The sequence below is a fragment of the Diabrotica undecimpunctata genome, chromosome 10 (genome assembly GCF_040954645.1).
Source record: "Diabrotica undecimpunctata isolate CICGRU chromosome 10, icDiaUnde3, whole genome shotgun sequence".
In the NCBI taxonomy this organism is placed as follows: Eukaryota; Metazoa; Arthropoda; class Insecta; order Coleoptera; family Chrysomelidae; genus Diabrotica; species Diabrotica undecimpunctata.
In genome coordinates this window covers 4,623,614-4,637,190 of record NC_092812.1, presented here as the reverse complement: position 1 = coordinate 4,637,190, position 13,577 = coordinate 4,623,614, and the positions used below count along the sequence as shown (strand labels likewise).

General features: G+C 31.2%; 1 protein-coding gene across 2 annotated transcripts in view; it reads right to left on the bottom strand.

Annotated features, from left to right (window-relative positions):
• The window catches only part of LOC140451851 (putative receptor-type tyrosine-protein phosphatase mosPTP-1), an 850,513-nt gene extending 839,417 nt beyond the window's left edge, over nt 1–11,096 (bottom strand). For both annotated transcript variants that reach the window (XM_072545757.1, XM_072545758.1), the window contains exon 1: nt 10,832–11,096. In XM_072545757.1, the coding sequence (XP_072401858.1) occupies nt 10,832–10,919 (88 nt within the window). In that variant the 5' untranslated portion in view covers nt 10,920–11,096. The remainder of the gene's footprint in view (nt 1–10,831) is intronic.
• Between the last annotated feature and the right edge of the window lie 2,481 nt (nt 11,097–13,577).

Here is a 13,577-nt window from a genome sequence, read left to right as displayed (position 1 = left end):
CAGCAGATGATTTCAATGTTACCTCCAGATGGCGCACGCTGTGGACTAAGGAAGCTCCACCTAAAGTATCCAACCTTCTTGACCCAGTCCAAAAGCCTGATGGCTTCGACCAACCACGAAACATATGGAAGAGCCTAATCCGAATTAGAACGGGACATGCAGTATGCGCACACAACCTACATAAATGGGGAAAACAGCCTACCTCCAGCTGCGACTGTGGAGCTCCACATCAAACCATCCAACACATAGTGGAGACACGTGAATTGAGGGCATATCGAGGGGACCCAAAAGACTTTTTCAAAACTACGCCTGCAAGCCTTGAATGGATAGCTCAACTTGACTTAAAGATATAACCTTATCTGTTTGTATTATCTTATATTTTATCTGTATTTTGTCTATGTTCGTTTTTATATAATCTTATGTTTGTATATTTGAATTATGTACTTACGTTTTTTACAATTATTACTGTATTTACTCCATGTATTGAGCCATACGCAAAATAAATAAATAAATCGAACCTTTTGCATTGTAATTTTATTATCGAACGAGAAAGTAAATTTGGTGTAACTGATAAGGGGCCAGGGGACTATTTTTTGTACCTGAAATTATTTTTTTTATCTCGACGGTTAGTCTTTGTGGTTTTCGGATCAAACAATTCTTTAATTAGTTTAATTCAGTAGTGCTCGACGTATTTTTTTTGTTATTCTTAAAGAAATCTACAAATAAAATAAATTGTGAGATCAAGTTTTGTAAAATGAATTGTGAGATCAAGCCCTTCCTGGTGTGCAAGTTAAGTTGGCGTAGATTGTGAATGAGAGTTTTCATAACGCTTGGCAGATTGGGTTTGGACTCAAATAGATTTAACCCGCACACCGTAGACATTTCTTTGCTGAGATTGCTGTCAACCTTCAATGAAGATGGTATCATAAGAAAAAAAGAGACCAATAAATCGTGTCTGTTACTGATCGTGTAGTTTTGTATATTATCTACTGTATTTAACGGGAATGAACCAAATCTTTAAAAATTGTTTTTAAAATATACAGTTAAATTTGCATTTTGCATGAGTGTCCATTGCAAGAAAATGTCACACTTTTATGGATTCGAAATATACAAATTCAAATAAATATTATTAAAATATTATGTTAAATCACCCAACGTACTTCAAAATAAAAAAAAAACAATTAATACCAAATTTCTGTTAAATAATGATTTTATTAACAACATTGGTATTGTAATGGATTTATTTTCCCTCCACTATTAGAAATAGTTTTCTGAAAAAAATGTCAATATTGTTATATATTTATTTAAAATTAGTGGATACGTTCTTGATTTATATATACTATGTAAATCTATAAATTTTAATACCAAAAAGGAACGTAACAAATTATTATCATACAGGTATTTTAAAATTGTTCTGAAGCTATTTTCTTGTGGCATTTTAAATTAATTACTATTTAAATGGGAATAAGCCACAATTAAAGGTTAAAATACGTATTAAATTAAATTATTAAATTTACCAATGTTTGTATTTTGAGAACGATTTCCGAAGTGGAAATTGAAATGTCAATAAACGTATTTTAACCTTTAATTGTGGCTTATTCCGATTTAAATAGTAATTAAGGTATTTTAAAGTCTATAAATTATATTAAATTTGACCCCAAAATATCTAAAAAACAAATTAAAATCTATTGAAAAGAGGATTGATTGTCAAGTAATTATGACAAAATATTAAAAATGAATCGTTTAAAGGAAAATAGTTTTTTATATAACAGATTAAAATCTATTTTGGTATAGAAATAATTTCGCTTGTAATTCTTAACAAGGAAAGTTAAAAAATAAGACAAAATCAGAAGAGCAAAATAAATAGGATTCTGAAACATTTATAAGAAGTAATAGCAAACATGTTACATCAAACGTAAAAATCTTGATGCAAAAGTACACTACAGGAAAAATATTTACGATCTTTACATTATTCCATTAACGTCCAGTGAGAACATTTGATACTACAAATCTCGTTATTTTTAAAACAAAGAGAGCGTTAAAATATGTTTATATGGGATTAAGCCACAATTATGGGTTGTAATGAATATCACATTTTTAACTAACTTGTGTTTGACATTTCTACTGCCACTCGTTTTTAAAACAGAAGATACAGGATATGCAACTTAATTCGGCAGAAAACTAACCCACACCAACATATATTTAAATTACCACTCCAACCTCAACGTAAACATCAAAGAAGGAATTATAAAATCACTATAATATGATAAAAAACCTGCTAACAGAGATTTTTACTAAAAAAATGGCTACCCATTACAATTTATAAATTAGGAACTCCACAAGAGTGAAAAAAGAAAACAAAAAAACGCCACAAGTAGTCCAGAAACATTCACAAGAGTGGACTCAAAGATGACAACAATACCATATGAAAACAGGTGAAAAAGTGGGCAAGTCGCTATTTTTTATAAATCGATCTAGTGGTGCCATCTTGTAGCTATTTTAACATAGAAGTGCTCAGCGGCTTGTTACACGTCTTAAAAGCGCCTAGTTCCCGTGAAATGCTAATTATAATTTACGCATACACCGCCAATAGGGGGAAAGTCCTCATCAGACAGGTTCTAACAGGGTAAAGTCCATATAAACAGCTGATAAACGTTGATCTAATAGGCGCAACTTAGAGTTAGGTTCGTCGGTTAAGCTAGTGTTTTCAATGTTTTGTAAGTGATTTAAAGTAAATAACAATGAATATAGAAAACAATAGTAGTGAAAATGAGACTGAAGTAGTGCCTAGACAGAATGAATCAAAAAAGAGGAAAAAGCACAGCAGAATGAAATATGTCTTAAAAAAATAGACTGCAGTCACGAGGTAGATGCAACCTGTAATTGTCGTAAACAATGTTTTCAAAATGTGCCTGAAGAACCAAGAAAAACTGTACTCAAGAATTTCAACACAATGACTTCTATTAATGAGCAGAACTTAGACTTATGTGGATTTATTACAGTACTCCCTATTCGCCGAAGAAGGCATAGGAAAGATGAAGACGAAGCAAATTTGAGAAGTGCTGCATATTCTTACACGGTATCGTTTAGTACTGATAATAGCTTAAAAGAAATGAATATTTGTACAAAAGCATTTGTGCAAATGTCTATTTATGGAATGAAGAAAAATAAATTAGGGGTATTACAAAATTCACTAAAAATGACTGGAGTCGCTCCTAAAGATAAAAGGACCTGAATACCTAAACATAAAAAAGATGTTCAAAATGTTTTGCGAGTTGAACCCTTCTATGAAAATATCTTACGAGTCTTACAGAACAGTCTTTAATACATAATTAAACATAGCCTTTGGATATTCCAGAACCGATACATGTAGTTCCTGTGCAGAGTTTTCTATAAAAATAAAATCTCTTTAGTCTGATGTTTTAAACAGTTTCGATCTTGCTCAAAATGAGTGATTGCAAAGGGAAATACGCCAGCTTAAGATACAAAATGGTATACACAAAAGAAAGGCTAAGGTATTTTACAGTAGAGAAAGGGCCGCCAATAAAAAAACTCGAACCTCTGTGACTCACGAAGCTATTTGTCTCAATTTGGGAAAAAATTTCAGTGTCCCAAACATAACAACAAACGATGTTTACTATAAGAGCCAGCTGAACGTCAATGCCTTTAATGGCCACATTCTATCTACAGCAAAAAGTGTGTTTTACATTTACCCGGAAACACTTCGCAAAAATGGAAACGACGATGTATGCTCAATGTTGAATGACTTTATATGGAATTTTCTAGATATACAAGTAAGATTGCTTGAAAATTTCTGCGACCGAAAATTTCACCATGTTACGGTTTTTGCATTATATTGTCCACAATCGTAGACTTGATTATTTTAAAGATACTTAACCTATTCGTGGGCATTCCTACATGGAACCGGACAAAAATATGGGCTTTATAAACTCTAAACAACGAGCTGAAATTTCTTCAGGTTGGGTTGAAATTTTTAGAAGTGCTTATGCAAAACCATCGCCATTTAACGTTGTGGAAATAGAGCAATCCTACCTTCGAGCACGGACGAACTTTTTAATACTAAAACAGATTATTTAAAGAAAGGTCCTTTCAGTTCACCGGGAGTCCTATAATGAAGCATTAGAGTCAGCAATAGTGAAGGAAAGAGAAAGTAAGCGTATGGGACCTGTGCTACTACAAAATGAATTTGAACTTCCTTTGTGTTCTTATTCAGGTATAAAAAATATTAATATCTTGGAATACTACTATTAAACAACTATTATTTTTAGGTCTGATACAAATCTTGACTAAAAAATTTAAATGGCTACAAGATTTAAAACGATTCTGTGGTGACGAAGCAAAACAATCAATTGATAACCTGCCCAAGAATCACAATTATTTAATATTAATAACTTTTGTATACTTGTCATTTTAACTTGTTTTTTTTTTGACTTGGTCCCTTTAGGCCAATAAAGTTTGGTTATTTGACAAACTAAAGCTTATGTTCTATTTTGCATAATATCAATATAAAGTGTAATTTCTTGTGTGTGTCTCATTAATTACCCAAGTAACTAATTATTTATCAATAACTGGTTTTAAAATTTAGACTTCGTTTAGTACGAAATAGACATGTTATGACAGCTGTCTATGGACCTGTACCCTTCATATGTAAAGGGCTTATCAGAAAAACTAAAGAGAGAGGAAACAACAACAACATCACAACATTCAAGACAACCAACAAACTGCATCTATAAAAATTTCCTATAAATGCAACAATTTCTATGTAGGAAAAATCGCAAGACTACCAATTGTTAGGATAAACGAGCATAAAATATATATTAAGAACAGAGACTTGGATAAATCTCCGATATATGAACATGCCTGGGACAACGAACACAGACCACAGCGGAAAGATGTATCATTAAGCATGAAAGAAACAGACAAAAAAATCAAAGAAGCAGCCCTCATCCTACTTAACGAAAAAAAAAATGTGTAGATAACTCATCAGCAATAAGTAAGATGCTTTGGTTGTCAATACTCAAAGAAGAAGTCAAAAATACGAATATACAAGAATAGTATAGTAACAGGAGGGTCGAAAAACAGCACCTACAAACTTATACACAATACATATGCAACACATAACACTTAAAACCCCAATCTACAATTATTTACGTTACACAATCATAATTACGATATCGTTTACACAAACAAATAGCACAAAAAAATACACAAAGCAGTCAGAATTTCATATTTTTATGTTAAACACACCACCTTCAGATTTTTTCACTGTTTTTTTTTATTTTCAGTGATTATTCATAGACTAATAAAAAATAATTTTAGCTATTTATTTCCGCAGAATTTTTATAATAATTTTTTTTGAGAACGATTTCCGGAGCTGAAGTCGACACATTAAACAAGTTATTTAAAAATGTGATTTTCATTATTACCAATATTTGTGGCTTAATTCTATATAAAAATAATATTTAAATTAGATATACCACAAGAAAGTGGTTTTACAATTTAGCTAAAGACAACATTATTTGACAAAGTGGGGTTCCTTTATGGGTTTTCCTTGTAAATAGCTAACTAGTTATTTTTTTTTCGTTTCTGAAGGAAGTTATCGTTTTGGCAGTCTAAGAATACGTAGTTTCCCGGTTAGTGTCATACAATAATGCCTAGTTATGAAGATTAAGTTTATATAAGCATTTTGTTTTTTTTTTCAATTTTTATAACGTATGTTTATTAAATGTTATTTTATATATCGTATTTAGCGTGTGATGCGTACAGTGCCAGACGCCGACGAGTTAAAATTGCAGCGTATAATGACATAATATATGAATATATCGAAAACATACATATCGTTTAAAAAGTGGTGCAGTGTACCGGATGTGGTTTCTGTACGATAAAAACAATTAATGCATTTTTATCAGAAAGTGATTTAAAACTTTATTGAATAAAAAACAGTTTATATAATATAATTTGCCATTCCTATAGGCCAGATCTATATTTGAGATCAGAAAATAAAATTGTCAGTTAATACCAAAAATTGACAGCTTAATATTACATTATTATATAACATTAAGTGCAACTTATGTATTTAACAATCCGCAACATCCAAAATTCACAAAACAACAACTCTACAATGGCATACGTAACAGCACCAGAAACGTCACCGAAACCAACCTACACAAAGAATGAACAAGCAATCATACTCCACGCCGACAACCTTAAATTGTGTGATTATGTAAAAGCAATAATTGGTGATATAATCGAACCCTGTTTTACCTCCATAATTTCCAATAATAGGGTCTCTATATATATTTAACTAATAAAAACAGAAGAATAACTTATAAAATCTTATCCTAGCATAGAAATCGGCTCCCTAACTTTAAACATACCAAACCTTGTTTCTCCTTCAAAAATATTCTTAATATACCATATCTTTCCATTTATCCCGCACGAAATTATCTAAACTCCAGTTAAAAGCTTAGGTCTAAGAATAATTTCTAAGTATCATTTCATAAAGCAGGCATTCCGGGAAAGGAATTTTCACATATCCTTAGCTTTAGAAGACAAGTTTATGTGTGTACACCTCCGAAACTTTTAAGCTTCAAACCTCTCGTGTAATTTCTTTCGAAGATAATTAAAACTCTGTCTTCCTTTCTGCGGACAAAATTGAATGTTTTGTCTGTAAAAAATTCGGACACATCGCTTTAAATTGCCCAAATCCATTAGAAAGTCATTATTCCATTCCGGAAATTCCTTTGCTTCCTTTAAGATCTGAATCTACGTCTATTAAAAAAATAAAGAATCCACGCTGTACCTTTCATAACAACAGAGATATCTTCTTAAGTTAATAATTTATCACTTACATCATCAAAAAACTCCTCATTAGAACAACTAAGTCAATAATTGATAGATACACAAACTTACTATAAACAAACACACTCAGAACTTTCTACTCCTAGCGACAGAACTAGCATAACTGAAGAAGCTATTCATAATGAACAAACTTAAAACACAGGTAAGCGGTCAAACTGTGGCCCAACCCTATCTAAAATTTCAAAATCAATCATACACGGACATTCATAAAAAAACTACACAAATATTCATAATCCCATCAGATAACATAATTGCTCTTCTTGAAAACTCTTACGGCAGTAAATATGTAGTAGTTATTACTTTTTAATATCTTTAAAACGATGTACGAGTTAAAAATCGAAGCACCATATATGAAATATTGCTAATTTATTGCAAAACATTTATTGTATTGTAATTAATATAATAATGGATTATGAAAATAGCTTTATAACCATATTAATGCACATTAAAATACAAAACGGTAGTTATTCTACCTACAATGAAACAAATTGCTTGAAAACTCCTCATATTATATGATTTGTTTAAGCACGTTGAAATTTGTTAACCCATTTAAGGCCACCGTCCTTTTAAAAGACCTCGCTACAAAGATGCCTGTAACTTAATTATTTTGCTAGTTATTAAGAGATGGCGTGCTGTGTCGTTTAAAAAGAAGCCATTTTATTAAAAAAAATTAACAATTGTTTTATTAATCTGGTGTTTACTGCAGAATTTTTGAGGATACCTGAAAGACTGTTTATAGTTTCCAAACATGACTGATAGAAGGTGAGTAAAATATATTGTTTAGATCTCTTAATTTCAAAGATATTTTATGTATGTATTTAAAATGCCTTTAATATTATATGTAAGGAGTTATATAATAGAAAAGCTATCATTATTTTTGTATATTGGTCATCAAAGTTTGGTGTTCTTTATAAAGAACGGTGGCGTTTTTCGTTATACTAAGTACGAATATTTTTTTAAGTATTGGACAAAACCTTTGACTATAAGTGAGTTGATGGATGAGATAGAAAATCTGTCAGATAATGAACTTCCTGATGAAATAATTATTTTTCCACCCAAAGATGGGGAAGAGACTGACGAGGACAGCGGTGATGAAGATGCTGTGGAAATAAGTAACTTGCCAGGAAATCAACTACGAGTAGAGGCAGAGATAGTCATAAATGATCCAAAAACCCATACCAAATCCGATATAAATGAAGATGAAGACAACATCCCTTTGTCGCACACTAAAAAGAATACGTCAAAGTCTAAAAAACAAGTAGCTCCTACAGTAAATGTGAAAGAACAGAAGAGCAAACGCCGCAAAAACTATCGATGGACCAAGAGAGATATACACAGCAAGATTTCAAGATGGAGTATAATAGAAGGTCCAAAAAACAACATTTCCCCGGTAGATACTTTTTTCCTATTTTTTGATGATATAATTATACAGATGCTTGTTGAATTTTCAAATATGTACGCCAATTTACATAACCGTGAAGGCGATATTACAACTAATGAAATTAAATGTTTTATTGGGATTTTATTATATAGTGGATATATGAGTGTTCCTAGGCGAGATATGTACTGGGAAAATCCCCTGATTCTACTCACGACCTTGTGGCTAATGCAATGTCTCGAAACCGTTTCAGATTTATCGTACAGAATATTCATTGCTGTGACAATGCAAAATTAGATACACATGACAAATTTTCAAAGGTTCGACCACTGATTGATGTAATGAATCAAAAATTTCTCGATTTAGCACCACAAGAAGAACACCACAGCTTGGATGAGTCAATGGTTCCGTATTATGGAAAACATGAATCCAAGCAGTTTTTCCGTGGTAAACCTATCAGATGGGGATATAAGTTTTGGATGGGGATTATTAGGCTAGGTTATGTGGAGTGGTTTGATCCATATCAGGGATCTTCATGCACTATTCAAGATAAATATAAACTTTTTGGTTTGGGACCTAGTGTTGTCTTACAATTTGTTGATGCCCTATAAGTAAAGGCTTCCAAATTACCCTATGATATATATTTTGACAACTATTTTACCACGCTGCTCCTTTTGGAAGAACTTACATCAAGGGGATGTAAAGGAACAGGTACAATAAGAGCAAATCGCCTTGGGAAAGATTGTGACATTAAGGGTTCAGACACACTGAAAAAGAAAGAAAGGGGTTCGTTTGACTACTGCACTGCAGAGGAAAGTGAAATAGTAGTTTGCAAATGGAATGACAATAATGTTGTTTCCATAATATCCAATCACAACCAAATATATCCAACAAAGCAAGTACAACGGTATTCTCAAAAAGAAAAAAAGAAGGTGCTTGTTGATCAACCTAATATAAAACAGTATAATGAAAACATGGGTGGCGTCGATCGGGCAGATGAAAATATCAGCTACTACAGAGTAGCCATCCGTGGCAAGAAATGGTATTTTCCCATAATAAGCCACATAGTGGATCTAGTAGAACAAAATGCCTGGCAACTCCATAGAATTAGTGGTGGTAAAATGGACCATTTACAGCATCGTCGCACAATTGCAGTAGGCATTCTTGAATCTTTTAAAAAGAAAACAAAAAGAGGACCCAGCAAACCTTCAGCCAATTTGCATCGTCACTCAAGATCCGATCGGATGGACCACCTTATTGTCTATAAGGACACTCAAACTCGTTGTGCTGCTTATCACAAAAAATGTAATTTTTACTGCAATAAATGTAATGTAGCACTACATCGAAAACAATGTTTTTATAAATATCATACAAATTAGATATTTAAGATTTTTTTATCTTAATTTGTTGAAATAATTAAAATAAAAAACTTTGTTTTAAAATTTTGGTACTTTTATTTATTTTTTATTCACAATCAGTGATTTTGCCACCGGGCTTTTAAAAGGACACCCTTTTTTGAAAAATATATTGTATTTTTTTCAAAATTTCTTCCATACTTTATTTCTGTCAACCTTAATAAGCCTAAAAATTAAATATCTCATCAATATAAGACAATAAAAGTTTCGGCCTTAAATGGGTTAAATTAAAAAGAAAAATTTTATACAAAGTACTAATTATGTTAAGGTTTGAGTTTTTTCTTGCAATATAACTTGCATTATAATTACTTAGAAGATGAATTATTTAACAGCATTTCTAAGAAAAGAGTTTTGTTATCATGAAACGTAAGATAAACTTAACAATCATTAAAAAGTTTTTAATCAGTTATGTCTGTTTGGCGATGTTTTGGAAAATGTTCTTAAATTAACGAATTATTAAGCCAATTATGAAAGAAAATATTTCTATATTTTAGAAATATCATTGAGAAATATTTTTATATACATACGGTACACAGTACAAAATCAGATTATAAGAAGTCACAAACCACAAGATACTGAAAAAAAAAAATACTTTACGAGTATATATATTTTATTATTATTAGTATCTATATATTTTATATTTTTGGGCTGGTAATAATATTGTCTAATAGAGTTCTTAGTACCAAAAATTACTTAAGCTAAGAAACTGTATGAATATTGTACGGAAACTTTTTTTCTTTCTGTCAAATATATCGCTGGTGAAAAACCATGATTTATAAAATAAGAGCTTCTAATCTAGAAAGCAAAAGTAAAATATCAATTTTATTTATTATTTTTCAAAACTATTTTTTGGCACCTAAATATATCACTCTCAAATTTACTATAACTTGATGGATGGTTTACGTAATATTTTTTGAACATACATTATGAAAGTTCAAGTATTTTACCAAATTAACTTTATTATGTATTTTAAATTTCTATGGGTATACCTATTTTAAAATACACTTCTTGGTAGATAATGTTATTTTGTCTATTTTCCTTGAAAATTGGTAATATAAGGACAAACAGGGGTTGGAAGACATGTGGTCCTCTTATAAATTAAAAAATATTAAATAAAAACACCTAATAAATAAAAAAGAATTGCATTCCGACTTACCTATATGTCTTCTGATCCACTCCATTCTGTGGTCAGAGGAAACACTTGCAACTAGAACACAAACCCAATATATATAAATTTTAAACATGGTTAAATGTTCGAATTAACTAGTCTCTAACTATATGAAATACACCGACTTAAAAGTATTACACGACAACTAAGAGAATAACTATGTACACAGAACAAAGAATACACGAAAGGTTAGAAGCGCGTTAGCAATGAACAATTCGCGTGTGGATCTTGCGAGGGTTGGAAATAAAGTGCGCGTTCATCGCGCCAAAATGTTGGAAACTAAATCACATAGCCAGAGGGGGTTTTCCGCCCCCATCGCCGTCTCCCTCCTCATAAAAGGAAGCTTGCGCGCTATTGCGATTGTTTTGCGCAATCGTCGATCCCGCACCCTGTACATTTTACTTTAAACGAATCTTCCGTGTTTCACAAACTAACATATTAAAGTACAAGAAATCTGTTTTTTTTATATGAAATAAGTATGTCTAACATAAACCATCTTCCATAATATATTATTCATCTTAAACCTTTAACGATAAATTTTTAACCGCGCGCGGGTAGAATACTTTTTAACGAATACCAATTTGCAAAATAATAGTTTAAATAAGTTTGAATATTCATTTTTAATTAAATAATACGTAATTCTAAAGTAAACGGAAACAGATAACTAACTATTAAATCAACTTTTCAAAATTATTTTTTTAATCACATTCCTATTTCAGAAGCCAACGAGTAAATCCTGGTTTCTACTAATAGTATTTTAAATAAAGACTTACCAGTTTATTGTTATTGTTTATCAAGTAAATATTGTTAAGTCGATTTCACTTAAATACTTTCCACAACCAAAAATTAGACTAGTAGTTTCTGGCCATACTTAATATTTTGGCATCCAAAATATTAAAATCAAATTATGGCATCACTACAAACAGCTCAACCTAGCTTCGTTGCAGCTACCAAAATCACACAGAAAATCACACGAAATTACTTACTTCTAACCAGAGTATATGCATCTATCTTTCTTCCGTATCCGTAGTAGATAATCTTCTAAAAAATAATTCGACTGTTTCTGTTAAAAATCAAATAATATTTATTTTCAAACTTATTACACCTGCAAAGAGGCTACTACTTTCTAACGTGTGTCCTTCAATCCCGAATGCACTCATAGAGCAAGCACTTAAAAATGAAATTGGATTACAACTTGCTTCCCCTCGCTTATCCGTTGTAGTTCACCGGAAGACGAATATGCTCACATCTTCAGTTTTCGACGCTCAATCTTTGTGATACCAGATAAAGAATACTTTGAGTTAAATACTTCACTTGTAATCTCATATGAAAATACAAATTAAAGGATCTTTATTACTTTAGACAAACTTGAATGCTTTTTATGTAAGCAATCTTTACAAACTGTAGACTCTTATCCTAACCCTCAAAAAATATCTAGCAATCCCCTTTCAAATACAACTTCTAGCCAAATCACTCTTGATATTCGTTCTAGTATATATCCTCTTTTTCCTCCCTCAAAAGAAGAAATCTATTTAAATAACACCAGTATCTCCCCCTTCTAACTCTAACATAAAAAAAACTCATTCCACTGACACAAGTCTTAAATCACATTCTTTACTGGTTATTGCTATCCCCCCAAACCTAAACTCTAATAAAACACCAAACACAACAACCTTCACAATTGCTAAATCAGCTCTTAAAAAGAAATCAACAACTGATGACAAAGAAATTGGTAAAATTAATCCCTCTGCCCATTCAAGTATTAAAAAATTAATTTGTGCTAATCCAGAAAAATTTTCGTTATCAGCATTACAAGTAATTGTCTTCCTAGAAAATTGCTTTGGGAGTAGTGATCCTCTCAAAGAAGCTCATAATTTCACCACGAACATTCATTCTCTCCTCAAAGATCTTACACAAATATACCAAACTGTATCCGATAGATCACTTAAAAATCGCATTACAAGAATAACGAAAAAGCTAAAACGCACATTAAATTCTATAGACGCTGACGACCTTACCAGTATTACGTCCAATAATTGATGTGACTCTAACTGCAATTATATCGATCTTTTCTAAAAATTATGTAATTAGTACAAGGTATATTCTTTATATTAACTAAATTAGTTTTTTTTTAATTCACTATTTTACAATGGAACTGCGACGGATACTATCCGCGACATGAACACATACAATATCTTATATCAATTTACCATCCAGATTTTCTTTGTCTTTAAAAGACTAGTTTTACTAAAACTAATACTCCTCAACCTAAAGCGTTTGAAGGATACCAATTCGTTAGAAGAACTGCTTCAGAGCTAGTGAAGGTGCATCAATATTTGCGTCCAGCGAGATTTTCTAGACAATGCAACCTTTAATAACGAATCTTGAGGCAATTGCCATAACTACACATTGCCCTAAAAAACTTACTATCTGCTCTCTATATATGTATATATATATATATATATATATATATATATATATATATATAAAAATATATATATATATATATATATATATATATATATATATAAAAATATATATATATATATATATATATATACATCTAGCGGTTAATGTAAGCTCCGTTCTAAAACGGTATTATACTAACTCCAGTAGAATATACACCGTGTATTTTATTATCTGAGTAGCGCTTTATGTAGACTCCGACCAACACGTAGGATTAAGTGGACTCCACAAAAGGATAAACCATTTGTGGGATCCGTATTTACGATAT